This window comes from Branchiostoma belcheri, unplaced genomic scaffold (assembly GCF_001625305.1).
Source record: "Branchiostoma belcheri isolate BF01 breed outbred unplaced genomic scaffold, Haploidv18h27 scaffold51, whole genome shotgun sequence".
NCBI lineage: Eukaryota > Metazoa > Chordata > Leptocardii > Amphioxiformes > Branchiostomatidae > Branchiostoma > Branchiostoma belcheri.
Window position 1 is genome coordinate 637,196 of NW_017804143.1, and position 18,338 is coordinate 655,533.

An 18,338-nucleotide genomic window follows, 5' to 3' on the forward strand; every position below is an offset into this window, starting at 1 on the left:
CAAAAATCTTTACAGCATCTGTTTTCCTTTTGTTGAGAGATTCAGATGATAATCACAAATCTCTACCGTGGAATTGGAGATTTTTTAGAGAATCGCCGCAATTAACGCACGTCATTTAGTAGTTGTTTATTGTAAGTAATCAGATTAAATTTGTAATTATTGTCTTCAACATTAATGTAATGTAAAGGAAACTAGCATCCTAAGAGTCATTTCATGTTCGTAACAAATTTAGCAAGATGATGTTATAACTATAGATGTGTGATTATGTGTTGGTGTTAATCTTGTTTGTAGTTCTGATGTGTAAAATAGACAAGGGAAAAACGACTCAAGCGGACTCAGCTCTGCTGTGTGTGTGTGTGTGTGTGTGTGTGTGTGTGTGTGTGTGTGTAGGGGAGGGTACGAGTGGTGTTTTGGATCGTTTTATGGCATATTATAGCCTTCGTAGCAAGAGTCGTGGCTTATTGAATTACTATGTGAAGTTTTGAGATTGCATATCTGTATCGGATAGTTGACAGGTTCTAACGGTCGCCTGCTAAAAGCCTGATATGGAGGCTGGGAATATAATAGACCAACGGGGCTTGTTCACAAACTAGGGATTCTTTTTTTAAAACGAAGATTGTAGCAAAACTATGAACTGAATATTAGTAATGGGTTTTATTGTCTAGCGTTAAGATTGTTTGTGTCGGTATAGTATTACTTGATTCGCCCAGAGAATGTATGGCAAAATGAAATGACTGTGCCTTGCAATGGTTTAAGCAGATACACATGTATGAAAGTATTAAAATGGTACGTACATGACAGGGGCAGCCAGTCCAATGGAGGATAGCTAAAGTGATCCTAAAGCCATTGCGATTTTGTGAGGAAATTGTCTACAAAGTTTAAAGATTCTGTAACAGTTAACCAATGAGCTGTGACTGTCAGGAAAAGATAAAGAAAATCATTTGTGTGTACATGTGGAGAGGGGTTGGGTGGGTGTAATACAGGAAGTTGTGGTGAAATCATCTCATCAACTCTACAACCCTAGAAGTAACCAACAGTGAATGGACTGAGAGTTAATGAGTGGCTTGTAGTAATCTAGTTTCTGAATCACTGATCCAGTCTGCAACTCAAATTCCGGTCTGCCATCCGGAACCCCTATAGCGGAGGACAGTTACACCTTGAAGACACTTAAATCTTGAAACTTTGGTTCGTCGCAATAACGTCGTCTGCGCGATGCCCCGACTAGGGACGATTGAACTTGAACACCAAGGAATGGAACCACAAAGTTCTGCATATCTACCTTGTCTGGCTACAAGGCCCGGGCCCGTGTAATGTACTGTCACATTTCTGCTACAATACTGTTGTGAGAGGCTATTATGGATCAACGACGTCTACATGCATGGATACTTAAAATGTCTTCACCAATTTAAACTCTGATCTGATACGATCGCGCCATCTGTCGGGTTTATCTCACAGGGCCCCTTCGTCGAACTTGTAAGGATGTTTTTTAATCTTTCAACTGGCGTTCACATATTTTGGACTGGAAGACGGAAAACACGAACGTTCATCTATATCTACCAGACTTGCTGCTTTACTTAAGAGTACAATTTGTAACAAGATTTATACTTGTTATACCGAGATTCTGACATGTCACAGCTCATGGCCCTTTCTCCACAACTTTTGTATATTATTTATTTATAACTTGTTTACCTTAGGCTCAAGCCAATACTAAAAAGAAAACAACGCACTGCCTGCTATCAGACAAAAAGTACCTGTTTACAGAATTGTTGGACGTACGGGGGTGGAAAAACGTTTGTAACCAATCTTCTTTCTATTCAGATGAGTTCCCTGATTGGAATAACTCTGCTTGAGCCGGCCTCCATTGAACTTTGCCTTTGGTATGTAGTTTTGAATAATGAATGTTTTGCGGCGCACTTTGGAATGCAGTTTTATAGTTTGTCTTCTTTCCCTCTCATGAAAAATTGTAAATGTATTGACTTCTTGGCCAATAGCGCTTTTTGCTGTGCTCATATGATTTTAGAGGCCTTTTATTATACTTTTATCTGTTAGCTGAAGACAAAAAATTTACAAAAAAAAAGGATATCAAGAATCCAGTAAATGTATGCTTTAAATGTGTTTAACTGTCTCTATGGTAATTACGCTACAATCAGATGCTTTAATATCAATTCTTATTTGTATGACATATGTGCACATAGCCGATCCTTCTTATTTAGTTTAAAGTGATTCATAGCAACGTTTTGTTAAGAATCAATTGTACCATAAAATGATGTAGTGTTTGCAACTTTATTAACGATGTTTGGAGGGAAAGTCAGCATGATGTGAAGTAATATTAACCATGCCTCTAGTGAAATATACAGGATTCATATTCTGCTCGTTGATGTAAAGAGTGTCATTGAATATTTACTGCTCATCTCTACTGTATGTTGTATACTAGCAATAAATATGTCAGTGACATGAAAATGATATGTCGAGTACCTGAATTTGTGGTCTTCTCAGCTAATTAAGTCGAGAATTCTCACTTGCACAACGGTGTGGCCCAAGGACATAGAACCAGAGATAGGCACCGCCTTATAACCCAAAAGGTGTGGTAAAGACTAAGATATGCAATACTAAGTTCACGTTGAGGACGTTGTCTAGAAGACACTACTGTACATCAGCTCACTATTTATATACATCGAGTAAAACAGCTCACGACTAAAAAAAACCACCAGTCACGATCACGACACGTAAGAGACACATTGTTGTTTCAAAGGTTCTTAGGTGGCGTATTTGAAAATGCTGGCCAATTGATACTGCCTTGCCGATTTGATACTGGCTTCCTTTATTTCTTTATTCCAGGCATGACTCGCTCATATAAAACATACAGATACAAAATACACGTAACAATAGTAAAATATGTCTGGTAGAGATACAGACGGGCACAGATATCGCGGAAGAGTGTTGCCACCCAAAGATCGAGTCGAAAATTAACTCAATCTCTCCGGAACGTTGTCAGAACAACTTGCACGGCCATAGAAATAGACACGACCAGTCCGGCAGTGTAGGAGAGACTCCTAGTGGGAGCCTTGAGAGCTGCAAGGTAGGCCACGGTGTGCATGAGACGGGCGGCGGTGAAGAGGCGGAAGTGCCAGGCGGCTACCGTCTGACTCGGGGCGCTCAGCACGTAGAACAACCCGATCAGGACGAACGGGAGGATGTTCTCCAGGTCGTTACGATGAGTCCTGCGGAGAGAGAGAGAGAGAGAGAGAGAGAGAGGAAAATTTAGAATGATTAGAGACGTCTAGTTCAGGTCATTGTCCTTATTGGTTTGGAGAAGAAGAAGAAGAGGAAACAGAGCAAAAACGATATGTTTTATTTAAATTCCTTCGGCAATTATAATAACTCACACCTAGATAGAGATAAAAAGGTACATGTAAAACTTAAACGTATGTTCAAAGATGCACACGATGACGTCATCCACCCACCTGACAGCCCGCTCTACATCCGGGTGACTCCTGACGAACTCCGGTCCGCCATGACGGTCTGCGTCCTCTGGGTTTAGGAACGACTGGTAAACAAACAAATAAACAAATGAATAAATAAACAAACAAATAAACAAGCCCTTTATAACTATATTGACCACATACATAAGAAAAAATACAAATGATTAGCTTCACTCGATTATAACACTAACATTATATCAAAGACTTATGCTGGCCCTTGTTGCTTTAGTAATCAGGATGTTAAGTTTATTCTTTAGTCTTTTTCTGTACAATGTTCAATAGTTTTTACCATACATTGTACCATGTACAATTGTCGTGTTATATATGTTCTTTGTAAAGCTTCACAGGAGCTACAATACATTAGCGCCTCCTAGCTTTCTGTGGCAGAACTGATATTAACCCGTCCGATGAACAAGTTGATACACTCTAGAGGAAAAATAGCATATCCTAACTATTGCAACACTTATGAAATTATCTCATCATAGTAATGTTAATCGTTTGGACGAAAAAAGTTTAAAATGTGCTACGTGAAACAGAAATAACAGTTAAAACGATTGCTTAATGTATAATTCAACACATACGCATTGACGTAACAAGTTGTTCTTTAAACATCACGGCTTTTAGTTAAACAAATTGTCGGTGTTGAGCACAAAAGCATTGGAGTAATATAATATTACAGCTTGGGTCACTTAACTGTGCAAATTTGTCCTCTGAGTAATAAATGACCGTTCTGTCGACCGCGACCGGCCTGACTTTTTCAACTAGGATAAATTAAAATTATCCGGATTGAGCCTGATAGAATGAGACCGGCTTCGATCCAATCTACTTTACCCCAGTGGGAACGCTCATCCCGATCCAGCTTGAAGTTGGTACGGCACAGCGAGGTGAGTCTTAACCAGAAAATTTATGTTTTCTATAAGATACACATGATGAAAATCACAAGAACATCTGTTGAGTTGGAGGTGCGCCAGACTGTGACCCAACGCGCCCTGCCTTTCTGCCAAATGTGTTCTTTATGTACGTGACAAAAGTCAACACAGTCAATGGCAATGTCAAACACTAGACGGAGCGTTCAGCCTCAAACGGAAGAAAAGCGGCACGCTTCACGCCAGTGTGTCAGGCGGAATGGTGCGTAAAAATATGACCAATCACAGCTGCCATACTGAAGCCTAACCCAGCTGGGCTGACTTTCACGGAACGTTACTTAACTGGGTTGGGCGTATTTTGTGACGTCAGTAATATTGCTTGGATTAAAGTGGATATAAACGCACCAGGACAGTTTGCGTCACTGTTGACGTCATTTGAGTCTTTGGGAAGAATTTCTTGTGTTTTTTTTGGTCACGCGTATAAGTAACTTTATAAAACACCCTCGCCGATCTAACTCTTACCTTTGTTACTAACAAGGAGAACAGTGCCTTGGTATGTTTTTATCTAAGCTTAAGGCCTAAGAAAAAAAGTATCCGAATGTGCTAATCGAGGCACTAGTACTTTAACGACGGAGATTGTGTTGCACACGCAACCTTTACGTAGTCTGGATGCCACACTATCGTTGGGCCTGATACAAGCTAGCCCATTAGTTGGACCTCTCAGGATTAAGGGTATCTATGGTAAAATTCCAGTTAGCCCCGCAGCCATGGAGCTAGCCTGTATTCCGGCCCTAGCAACAAGCCTGGCACCCAGGCTAATCTTTACCAGGACATGGTTTGCCAACATGTAGCCCTCTAGCCTATGACCTGCTAAATTCCTCTGGCATGTTATTCTTCCAGTTCACCTCAAACGTTTACGATTTCTTTCACCAACCTACGGAATTGTGGCCTTGAAAACTCATCTGGTGATCACTTGAGGGCTAAAACATTACTTGTTTTCGTGGGACATTCTTCAACCCGTCTGTTCTGAATTTCTGCCTAGTCAGTGTTTCAGTTCACACATGGAACTGAGAGTTAAGTCTGAAGATAAGTCTACTGGTTCCAGACCTTGGGTTCTACTAAGGCGAGTGGTACCTACACAGGCTAGTTCCCAGGGCCAACATACCCCCAAAGAATAGAAATTATACCAGAGCCCCCCTCAGTTAGACCCTAGCTGGCTAGCTCTGTAACTAGCGTGTTTTGGGTCTGGCATCCAGGCTAGATGATTGAGGGTTATCGTAGCCCAGACAACAGGACTAATCCCTGGGACTAAATCTGTCCTCTTGTGCGTCTCCTGAGAGTTTTGGAGAGATAATATCTCACAAGAAGAACCAGTAAAGAACAAAAGAACTTACTCGACAACCTCTCCACCTTCAGTACGCTATAATCTCTAGTCCCTGTTTTGCACGGCGTCTGCCAAAATATAAGAACTAACATTCCGCGGATTTTTAAAGAGCGACCCTGGTTCGAGTATGAACTCGATCTGTGAAAAACGAATTTTCCCCTTGCCTCAGCCTCAGAGCAGCTATACGTATTAAATCGCCCATGAATCTAAAAAGAAAAACATGCTAGACTTTTAAAAAGATGACCCACCTTAGTACTGAGTCTCAACTGTCCCGTGATGATAGAAACGGTGAACATCTTCAGTATCAGGACCATACAGTAGAAGGCAAACGATCTGAAAGTCGGGTTCCTGAAATCCAAAAACGCAGACATGTTGGGGTTGTCTTTCTCGTCCGCTGGCCTCGCAGTCTGAGATTTAGAAGTGTCGCCTTTGTAACTCGAGCCGGCCTTAGCTCTGAGAACGATAATACGTGGGCCTCCTGGGGTGGATGGAACCGTCCTTGTTACACGAATGGCTTCACCGGTTTTCTTGTCGATTTTACGGCGAATCAATCACGGTCAAGTTGTGAAAGGGCGGCAGAAATTCGGGCGTCGGGGTATGACTGTTCCCGAGACAACAAGAGATCATGGGCAGAAAGAAAGTCAGTTGTTGTGACGCTTCCAGCACAGTCGAGATCTTTTTCCAGCGGTGTAACGTGCGGGTACAACAGGTGAGCACCCCGGCAGACTCAGACACGCATCCCGGGTACGTCGGCTTTTGAACTGAAGCACCCACGTCGCCTTAAGACATATTTATACTCACTGGATTACCTGTTCCGGTTTAAGGTGTTTCCTGACCGGAAATGACGCAACAGAAATACCAGAGATAAGAGAAAATAGCCGGGTGGGTTGTCCGTAGATGAGTCAGCGGCTTGCCCTATTTAGCAGAAGACCACGCCCACAGGTGATCATTCCTGTCGCCTGGTGCCGCAACACAAAGACCAGGTAGGAAGGATCGGGACGGACCATTTCTCTCCAAGAGGGGTCCTAAAATTTTTACCACAATTCTATGAAATTGAAACGAATCATTCTTAATCGCGCATTAATTTCTGTTGACGATAAGAAATGTTAAGCTAGCCTGGGTACCATCCTACTTGTATGCCGGGGCTCCCACAGTCGCTTCTTAGGGAAGCGACTGTGGGAGCCCCGGCATACAAGTAGGATGGTACCCAGGCTAATGTTAAGCGACAAAGGCAGTATTTAGATAGTTCCTATCAATATACATTATCTTTTCAGTGCGATGTCCAGTGTTTTTGAAGTGTTGTGCCAACCAAGAAATTTGTCATGCTAATCTTTCCAACCAGCCTTTCTAAAACTTACGTCTTTCTTCCCGTTTATTGAAATTGCAACAAGACAATACAGTGCAAAGCTGGTGTGTTACGCCGAAGGGTGGTTATACCGACCATACAGATACAGATACAGAAACCAACATATGGCCTATAAAATTAAAGACGTTAGCCTCCTGTGCAGGCCCCGCGGCGGTGGAGAAGAGTTTTTAACGCGTTATTCTAATATAGCCGGCCACCCTACATAGCCCCGTGGGCGGAAAGCAACCTTCTCTCGGCGGCTATGTAGGATGGCCGGCTATATTAATATATATATATATTTTAGCCTGCACAGGAGGCTAAAAGACGTAGCCTATGATGATCCCGCGGCCAGAACATCCGCTAATCTGCAGAAGACCAAGGAAGTTACTAACACATCTAACAAACACCGTGATGGGCTGTGCAAACAAGACGATGAGGTGATCTCCCCCGGGTCAACAGATCGTCATGTCAATCGTTATCAGATTCACCAGGTGTTTTATTTCATGATTCATACGATATACTGACGTGAGGCCGTGGCAGCAGGGGGGCTTCAGATTTTTGGGACCTCTTTTGTAGTATTCGCTGTGGAAAACAGGCTTGCATCAAGGACGTTCTCTTATCTATCAGAACGTCCTTGCTTGCAGGAAACTGTTACCTGATGCCCGAAAGAAACGAACTTAAAAAGTACTCAGTGGTTATAGCCAGCTCATGAAAAAAAAAAAAAACGAAATTTTAAAACAAACTGGTTGTTTCATCACGTCATTTATTATTACTATCATTATCATTATTTATTATTTTTTGGGGATCGATGTATAACGTTATACCCCAATTTCTTTCTAAAGATCTGGCGTTTACAACGTTATATCGCGCATAACTTCAATGTTATATTTTGTTGTGTTTATAATTAATGTCACTAGCAAAACTTTTTATTTTTATTTTATAACGTTCAGCGGCCGGAAAAGTAGTGCCAAAATCACAGAAGACATAAACGTGCGAAAAAAAATAATAAATTTCACCACCACCCCTTTTAGCAAGAATGGTATAGCTTCACAACACCCTGCTCTACGGAGTGGACTCGTCCATAGCGGTGCACCACGGGAAATCCATCATGGCGGACGATCAGGTAAATATTTTATTTTCACACGTGTTTGGACATAATTTATCGATATTCTGTCGCCTCTGACGGCTTCTTGTCTTGTTTTTGTCTTCCAATGGAGGAAGAACGAATGACTCACTCGTAGTTATAGTTGCACTTCACATTCCCTCTCTCAGTTTTCGGAAATTTTGGTCATTCGCAATCCAGATATGCTGCATGCACAGACGTGTCTAATAATTTACGAAAAAGACATGTAAAAGTATGAAATTGAAATTCTATGAATACTAATATAAACGTTAAATGTTAGCTTGTAGATGATTATATACAACATGTAACGTTGTACAATTATACGACTTCCTTTGTCGTCATTTCTTGTTCATTTCTTAATGAAACAGGAGTCCTACGATAATATTTTGGTGCCTTCGAAGCTTCTCACTGAAATTATTTTACAGTGAAAGTTTGTATATTGAAATATAATTATCACGTATCATGTTATGAATTTATGACATTAATGTTGTTGTACATAAAGGTTATAGCTCAGGATCTTCCCAAGGCCATGGACACCCTGAGGGACATTAAAACACAGGTAGGTCCATGTATCTGCTTGGTTTCATAAGTAAATTGTTAATTTGTGTAGTATTAACACAATTAATTTGTGTAGTATTGCTAGACGTAGTTCCTACATTAGGTGCTTGGTTTCATTTGGTTGAGTTGTTCCACAATGTACTCTCATAGTTTGTAACGCCTGATTCAGTGATTGGAGTTGAACTCCTCTTGGTCTAGAGGCAGGATCGCTAACCACTGTTCTACAGTCGCTACTAATCTAGTTCTGAAATTTAATGACTGTGAATGGAACAATTGTAAGAAACAGGAGGAGCCAGTAAAAAGCCTTCTGGTCCCGGGCCGGGGTTCGAACCCACGACCTCCCGGGCACCAGAGCTTCATAACTAGATGCTCTAACCGCTCGGCCGAAAAGGTCTAGACCCATTGGCTGGGTCAGTTGGTAGCGCCTACTGTTACACCCACTGTTACACAATAATTAAGTTCAACATATTCTCTCCCCACAGGTGGACTCTGTGACAGGAGACATGAAGGGTTTACTGAAGAAAGTAAAAGATGGAGAGATATCTACTGCAAAGGTAGGAAATTACATCTCCATCTTTTTTTTATGAGTGTGCAATTAGCCACACGGGCCACTTGAACTTATTCAAGTCCTAGGCACTGAACTAACGCTCACTGTAGCAGGATCTCTTCTCCCTAAGGCAGGTTTGACTAACTGACTTAATACGTGAAGCTCACACGAGTGACAACAGCCGAGCCTGAAACTCGATTGAGATCACTTTCAGTTTTTTTCTAGCCTTAAATTGTTTCCTCCCCTCCAGGGCATCAGTTTTCTGGAGTCAAAGTACCAGCTTCTCCTGAGTTACCTCATCAACCTAACTTACGTCATGCTGAGGAAGGTGGAGGGAGGCTCTATCAGGGGGGACCCTGCTGTCAGCAGGATTGTGGAGATCAGGACGGTGAGTATTTTATGTACTGTGTATTTGTTGTGTGTACTTTTTGTGTATATCCAGGATAACTTGAAAAGCAGGCCAAAATGGCCTGAGTTGTAATTACTGGTAAAGTGAAGTGAAGTATGTAGAAAGGAGGGTGTGTGAGGGGGACCCTGCTGCCAACAGGATTGTGGAAATCAGGACTGTGAGTATGTAGAAAGAAGGGTGTGTGAGGGGGGACCCTGCTGTCAGCAGGATTGTGGAAATCAGGACTGTGAGTATGTAGAAAGAAGGGTGTGTGAGGGGGGACCCTGCCATCACCAGAATTGTGGAAATCAGGACTGTGAGTATGTAAAAAGGAGGGTGTGTGAGGGAAAACCTAGAACTGTAAGATTTAAAGAGCCCGACTCAACATGTCAGATTTTATACTGGACGATTGCAGAAGCATTTACATGTAGTTTGTAGGTTTCCAACTGTGGGATATTTTGAAAGACACATCAGTCCCTACCATGTAATGATGCCCCCTAACTGTTTGTATGTGTATTGCAGTACCTGGAGAAGATGAGACCCATCGACCACAAGTTGAAGTACCAGGTGGACAAACTGGTCAAGATGGCTGCCATGGGTGACCTTTGTAAGTCACTTGTTCCTTAAGTGCTAGGCAGTTTCTCAGTCACCTTCTTCTTCTTTTAAGTAGTCCTTTGAAGTCAAAGATGACGGTCAGTGTCCTCCTTCAGGGGAGTGTGACTGGTATTTTCATTCATCCAAAATTTTAGCAACATTCTGCTGTAATTCTAGCATTCTAGTGGCGTCAATTGCAATGCTAAGAAAATGATTTTTTTACTCATGCATTTCTATATTTTGTTTATGTAACCCTTGAGTACTTAAGCCTGTGAATTATACTTTTTTTCAGCTGAAAATGATCCACTGCGGTTCAAACCTAACCCTGACAACCTCACAAGTAAGGTAAGCAGGTTTATGTTTATTATGGTGGCTGCAACAAAATTCAGGGATGATCCTTCCAATCCACTATCATGAAAGTTCATCTGTATTGGTAGTTACATGTTTTATACTGGCTGCTGCTCTTGACATTGGCTGTATGTATGATTGATATTTGCTTTTTAGCTGGATGAATCAGAGGCGGAGTCAGAAGACAGTGACGAGGAAAAAGACTCTGGGAAGCCCAAGGTGTACGTCCCACCCAAACTGGCACCCATGCACTATGGTAAGAACTGTCTCCAGTAGACCAATCCTGATTGTACATCACAATTAGCCGTTCAGCCAATGACAGCATGGCAATTAGTGGTTCGGCCAATGAGAGAAATGTCCATTAGATGTTTGACTGTTGTATTTATTTTGCATATCTAGCTATCTATGTCTTGGATGGAGGTGGGATGGCTATATTTCCTCAGTCTGTGCATTTTTGCACTTTCATTATAAAGTGGCTATTTTCCTATAATACTACCAGGATGTAAACAAACATGGCTGACATCCGTGTTTCAAGCTTTTGAAGGCATGATTTTTTTTGCACCAAAACTTCCTGAATATCACTTGCAATAGAGTAGGTTGATTCAACTCGTGTAAAGCGATGACCAGAAAATTTACTTGCCATATAGTGCTAATGCTACATAATTAAATTTTTTTCCATTAGATGAAGACACGCCCGTCCAGAGACAACAGAAGAAGGATGAGCAGGCCAGGAAGAGAGCTCTGCGCAGTTCTCTCATCAGGGAACTTAAAGGTAAAATGTGCAAAATTAAACTTGAAGGTCATAAAAAACCCAAAGAATTCTCAGAAGTTCTCTGAATTTTTATTATAGATAAACATGTAATGGTTACATGTACTAGTACATAATGTAGTGTATGTACCTTGATGATGGTGTATTTTTACATACTCAGGTTATGTGTTTTCAGTAGTGTAAGCTCTACCTTTGTGTCACATATGGTCAAATGAATTCTAAATAATTTTATGACTTGTATTAAATTTTATGTCATTTTACAGAGGCTCATTCAGATGCACCGCAGGAGATAAGAGTAAGTTCTGTTCACTAGCTGTCTGTGACTTTTACTTGGACTTGGACACAAAAATGTCATTCTTTATCCAAAATACAGTCAAACTGCCATACATGCCCATTAGCGGGCCCCAAATTTTCTATAGACCTTTTTATGGATCTGTCATACTTTGGAAGTTGATAAGGTTTGCTGTTTGTATGTTGAAAAGTACCAGTGTTTTTATAATTGTTTTATAAACATTTCCCAGGACTCTGTGGGCTTCCGTAGAAGTGTGGAGACTCAGGACGACAGACATCAAAGAGAGTAAGTCATGTTTCCTTCCTGTGCAAAGTTGAATTCAGAGTTGACTATTCAGTCTTTGATGATTTTCTCTCTAGCATTACGCTTAGCAGAATTATCATGAAGTGAGTTTTTTTTCTGCCAAGAATGATGATAGTTTAGTAAATATATACATACAGTATTTGATATATTGAAATCAATTTTCTATTCTAATTTTTTTCTGCAGGTATGAAGAAGACTACTTTGTGCGCCTGGCTGTTTCTAAGAAGCAGAAAGTAAGTGAATCAGTAAGGTAGTCTTGTCACAGTCCTTTTAAAGGCTTTTTAGTGTCTCCAGAGTTATGAATAATATATATATATATATATAGAGAGAGAGAGAGATATATTATTAGAGAGATTGAATGTTGTTATTTTGGCCTAGATAGAAGAGATTGGTAATATGCACTGCATCACACGCATTGAAGGCAGAATATTCCATAGCCAATTATTACTTTATTGCCTACAATACTAACATGGTCACAGCTTGACATGGCTTCTCTGACATGAGCTCACAAGTCAACAGTTATGAATCTAGATTTTTAAGTAAGGTATTAAAATGATTTTCAAGATGGTAAAAATTTGCATGTCACCCATCCTGTGCCCTTGGGAAAGGCACTTTACATGACTTTCCTCAGCTCATTTACTATAGGTGAAAATAAGTATTCCAGAATGATCATTATCAGGATTTTGGGCATTAAAGAAAGAAGCAGAAGAAGAAGAAACCCAGAAGACTTCCTGCAAGTCTATTGTCTGATTTCTTGTTATCATGAAATGTTTTGTTTTCTACAGCGTAAGCAGAGTCAGGGGATGGTGTCCACTCTGAACCAGATCACCAAGTTTGGTGACACCAGTGCTCTGTTCGGGGGAGAGGGAGGGGCAAGCTCCTCCAAGAAAAGGTTTGTTTGTTTTACATAATACCCAGTAAACTGCCTCTAGGTGTAACACAGGTCTGGTTTTGTACTGTAAGGCCACACCAATTTATTCGATAATTTGTTCTCTTGCTTGTTGATAACTCCTTGAATACTTGTTTTCTTGCAGGAAAAGGTCATCAAAGAAGGGAAAGAAAGGTGCAAAGAAAGGTAAGTACACACTTGAAGGACAGATAATTTCAAGTTGATCAAAGACGTTCTGTTTTTCTTATATTTGTTCATAAAGCTCTCATTATTGTTTATGTCTGTGTTTGCATGATTATTGCAGACCTGTGTTACACCTACACCATAATTTTTGTACATAATCAATTCTCTGTATAACTTTTACCGAATTGTATATTTCATGTCTACTGATTTTTGATGTCTTATGTCTAATGTTTATTGTTTGACTTGGTTCCGTATTGTTTTGTATTATCATTTCAGGTTTGGGAGGACAACTTGTAAAGGCGTTGATACACCTGTTTTGTCCTCCCTTCCACTTGTTTTTTGCATGTGGTGAATTCAAATAAAGAAATAAAGAAATAAAGAAATTATGTTTCTACTTGTATCACAAAGCCCTTTATAAGCTGGGCCCTCCCTGGTGAGCAAAAGAGCTGTTTTTTTTCTCATTTCGTTCTTTTTTTTCTGGCTTGCATGTAGCTGCGATCTGGCTTGCATGTAGCTGCGATCTGGCTTTTCTGGCTTGCATGTAGCTGCGATCTGGCTTGCATGTAGCTGCGATGCATGCAGCAAATGCCGTAGAAAACCTGCACAGATAAGCATACAGCGTGACACATGCATCGGCTGTTTGTCAGCAACTGGGCAGTCTTGTCCACCTACCGTGTGATGTTATGCAGTGCATACCGTGTCCACATTGAGTGGAAACATTTTGCTCTCACTAAAACTAACCCTGTCCCCTCCTCTGGTCTTCCCCTGTAGACTGACCCAGTGAGACTTGTCACGTGGCTTCTCTGAAGTGTGATGTCAACACTGGGTGTGCTGGAACATACATGTAACTACCAACACAGATGGACTTTCATGACAACTGATGTTTTTCTTTTCTTTTAGGGTTCAAGAAGAGGAGGAAGTGATCTCCTCATGGTGAATGATAAAGACATGTCCAGGGATGAAATCTACATTCAATGCCTTCTAGTAAAGTTTTCCATTTTTCCCATTTATTCCATGGATTACCACAATATGATGATGATGATATGAATTAAAACCAAGCAGATGTCAGGAAGGAAAGACTTGCCAAATAAAACAAGAAGTGATACATTTTGCAGAATATTTTAAATCTTGTGTTCAATTCTTTACGTTAACACTAAAAAAACTTCATTATAAAATGTTTTGTCTCCAATGGAAAGAGCCATGTTACATTACAATTGTGCACGTTAGTCCAGTATTATTGGCATAAGCCCTGTCCACTTCAAGGCGTAAAACCTATAGCCCTGACCACTTTAAGACGTAGAACCTATAGCCCCAGCCACTTCAAGACGTAGAACTTATAGCCCTGTTAACTTCAAGAGGTAGAACTTATAGCCCTGTCCACTTTAAGACGTAGAACTCATAGAGCCCTGTCCACTTCAAGACGTAGAACTTATAGCCCTGTCCACTTCAAGACGTAGAACTTATAGCCCTGTCCACTTCAAGGCGTAGAACCTATAGCCCTGACCACTTTAAGACGTAGAACTGTCCACTTCAAGACATAGAACTTATAGCCCTGTCCACTTCAAGACGTAGAACCTATAACCCTGACCACTTTAAGACGTAGAACTTATAGCCCCGGCCACTTCAAAACGCAAAAAAAAAAAAGAATATGCAACTGCTTGACGGACATGCATTCATTCTCATTGGTATAACCAATAATTACCTTCCTCCCATTGGTTGAACTGTTAGTTGTAATGGACAGTCAGGATCAGTCTATTGGGTCTAAGAATTTGTGGGAAGGCTAGTATCAAGTGCTGGTCATTTCTCACACTTTGATTCAATTCAATGGAAAGGTTGGTAATAGGTATTAAATCTGGTCAGATTGCCCCTAACCTACCGCTTGGTTGGTGGTCGGGGGAAGGTTCTGAATGTGTGACATTGGATTAACTTCAGACGGGGTTGTCCATAGTATCTATTGATTGGGGTCCAATTTGCAACACCATATAGAGCCAACTGATTCATCTCCATCAGTGCCAGTGCCGTTACGACAGTAAATAGATTGGACAGTGCCACGCAAATTGCCTCGTAAGTCGACCTTTGTCAATTGTAGGGTGGAAGATAGATTATTATCAATCATTGCCAAATTGGAGGCAATATCTGGGGAGGGTGGTAAGCTCTTCTCTCCAGAAAGGGGATTTACAGGTTGCTGTATTAAAGCTAGGAGATGGTGAAAGAAAATGACAGGAAATGTCAGAGAGAGAGACCCACGCACACAAGATTTTATGTTACGATGATGTTTATTGTGTAGTTTGGATGGGTAGTCACAGCATAATATGCAGTGTTTGTCACCTTTTAGCATTTTACAAGTTCGCCAGGGGGCGATAGCCGACAGGTCATCAACACTTAATGCAAGTTCAAGTAGAAAAGTTGTTAAAATAATGTTTCAGTAGAGACCTTTCTATCAATGGCTACATGTAGTTCATTGCAGTAAATGTGTGGGGCCTTTTCAGAACAGGCCATCGCTGCAAATTATCCAACACTTCTACAAAACAGTGATAACATTGACTTTTACTCTCAAGCTTTTTAAGCTGGCTTGATCGTGTCATTTAGCAGACAAACAAATACAGGATACTGTGGTGCATTTTATGAACCCAAATTAAGTCATTATCTATCTGGTGACTATATAGCTACATCCATAATGACTTCTATATACTCAACATTGATAACTACATGCAAAACTACATACACTTCATAATTTATACGGTATTGATACTATACAACAGCAATGAGGCTTCAATACACACAAAATCAACACATACTATTAGAGCAATATTTATGAATCATAATTTTTTTGAAAATGACATGCCTCAGCAGAGTTCATTATTTGATGCCCATTTACTGAAAAATAGTACAGTACATGTATGTTGAAAAGTTAATCACCCTATAAATGCGTGTCTTCCATCATTCCCAATATATACACAATCATCTGTAGTGCAGCTTGTTTTTTCCCTGGCACTGGAAGAAATGCAAAGCAGTGTGGGTAAGGGATTGAAGTCTGCCATCTCTGCTTACGTTGTTCACCATCAGGAACTACTGGACAGGTATATTCATCTAATTCTGAGTCTTATTCTTTGGATGGATCACGTTTTGGAATACAGATGCATCCCACTTCGTAGTATTGTAAATAATGCTTTGTAGATATAACACGGTTTGAAATGCAGCAGGTGTTCTGTTTATGTCTCGGGTGTTAACCACAGTGCATTACACCTAGACATGCGCAGTTTAAACCATGAAACAGCTTATTGCTTTTTCTTTAAAAAACAGTTAAAAAGGTACAGTAGTTATCTTTTTGATTCTGCACTCCACAGTTGTCATTTCTTTTAATGTAGACTATGTATTCACTTGTCAACAAATACTGACAGGGATGTCGTGTTTTGAGATGAGTTCTTACTTCTTGACTTGCCGTTCTTGTGAATTGTTAGCACTGCTCTAGTAGTATTGATAAAGGTATCATTACGTTGTTTTTAGAAATTTACGTTTGCATGATATATTATTGTGAAGCAGCAAGATACAGGTATATGTATGTAGAGTTTTTTATGTTGCCTGCATGGGAAAGAGCATCTTTCATTTTGTGGCACTGCACTGACACACACCTCAGAGCACATTGAACTTCAATGTAAAGTCGCAGCAAGTAAACGTTAAGGATGACATTTTCTGACTCCAACTAGGAAAAAAAACTACTTACATCGCCACAGGTGTGAGACGATGGCACATCATGACATTTTAAACACTCCTGCATGGCAATTAGGAACCTGACACGAGCACCTAGGACTGTTTACCAGACGTCAGTCACCTGCCCAATTCGGTACCGCATCAGAAGCATCGTTTCTGCCGAGTTGCATTCATCTTAAGGCCATGTTCATTTGATTATATGGATGACATCCGCGGGAATCAGCAGGAATTATGCATTTTTGCCCGTTTCCAAAAATAAAAAAGTTTTCGACCACGTAAATTTCATAATGGGTGCAACTTTTTTTGCCAATTTTTTATTCGCACACTCGCTTCAGTTCTGGGCTTCCCAAAGGATGTCATTCTTATAATCAAATCAACATGGCCTTAGCTTGAAGTGTTTTTGTGATACCTATAAGAGAATGTCCTGTACGGGAATGTCTGGCTCCAGTTGCAGAATGGTGAGCTTACAGAGTCCTCTGACGCGCGTTTGCTGTGGGTACAGCCCCCGTATGAAACTGTTAAGATGTACAAGCTGTGTAAGACTCCAGTCCGCTGGCTTCTATTGTTCCTGTAGGGATAAAACAAGAGGCAAACTTGCATGATATTTTCCCTGGCAACAGTTTTAATCAAGTTGGTATTAAAATACCAGTTGGTATTAAAAACCAACTTGATTAGAAAATAATAAATCTTCACCATTGGGGGTGATAACCGACAGTTCATTAACTTTATGTATTGAAGTTCAAATACAAAAATCGTTAAAACAACTTTTCAGTAGAGACCCTTCCATGAACAGTTAGCTCTCTATCATTAAAGCAATTGCCTACTGCGTTTCCAGCACAGGCCATCGCCGCAGCAAATCAAATCCAACACTTCTACAAATCAGTGATAACATCGACTTTTACTCTGAGGCTTTTTCCAGCTGTCCTGATCGTGTCATTTTGATTTATAGCCACCACCAAAGCTCGTATACTGATGATGACTTATTGAAGGGTTTTAGAAATACTATTGATTTCACAATGTGCGTAAACGTCGTCCGTAAGATAGCCGTGAACGTTAAAGCCGTTACAGTTTAGAGAGGCAAAACTGGATTTTTAAAGTCAATTTTACGGTCATTCTTTGAATTGAGTAAGATGAAGCAATCTTACTGAAGAAGCATACTGATATCTTTGAGGCAAAATTCCGATGCCGCTGGTGGAAAATGGTTGCTTGTTTTGAACCATTGACTGCTTCTAGCTACAGTATGTATGGGAAGTGCCAAAAATATAAAGAGACCCCTCATGTGACTTGTTTTGGGGTTGTTTCAAACACTTCAAGTATGGAATGATGGCGAAACTATGCCAAGAAATGGCAGTAAATGTCGATATTAGGCAGATTTCTGCAACGAGCATAGTTTTAATTTTGCCGCACTGAAATTGTATTGAATGCCTTTAAGGTTTGTTGAAGGACTGCTTGTAGCGTAATGTAGTCACTTTACTTTACTTTACTTTATTCATCAAAAACAACATTGCAGGCTGAAACAGTCTGAATTTTGTTGTAAATTACATGTACATCCACAT

The 18,338-nt window shown here is 40.5% G+C and overlaps 2 protein-coding genes across 2 annotated transcripts; one reads left to right on the forward strand and one right to left on the reverse strand.

The window, feature by feature from the left end:
• Positions 1–2,269: 2,269 nt before the first annotated feature.
• On the reverse strand, positions 2,270–6,450 carry LOC109480571 (prostaglandin E synthase-like). The gene is made up of 3 exons (XM_019782802.1): positions 5,981–6,450; positions 3,465–3,547; positions 2,270–3,221 (listed from the first exon to the last, which is right to left on the reverse strand). Exons 1-3 carry the CDS (start codon positions 6,101–6,103, stop codon positions 2,972–2,974), a joined length of 456 nt encoding a protein of 151 aa, XP_019638361.1. The 5' UTR covers positions 6,104–6,450; the 3' UTR covers positions 2,270–2,971.
• A 1,683-nt stretch (positions 6,451–8,133) lies between these two features.
• LOC109480570 (neuroguidin-like) lies at positions 8,134–14,194 on the forward strand. Its single transcript, XM_019782801.1, has 14 exons — positions 8,134–8,200; positions 8,703–8,759; positions 9,241–9,312; positions 9,556–9,693; positions 10,216–10,300; positions 10,580–10,632; positions 10,792–10,891; positions 11,318–11,407; positions 11,668–11,699; positions 11,926–11,981; positions 12,184–12,232; positions 12,785–12,891; positions 13,034–13,074; positions 13,972–14,194. The coding sequence occupies exons 1-14, from the start codon at positions 8,186–8,188 to the stop codon at positions 13,992–13,994; spliced, it is 918 nt and encodes a 305-aa protein (XP_019638360.1). The 5' UTR covers positions 8,134–8,185; the 3' UTR covers positions 13,995–14,194.
• The last annotated feature ends 4,144 nt before the right edge of the window (positions 14,195–18,338 follow it).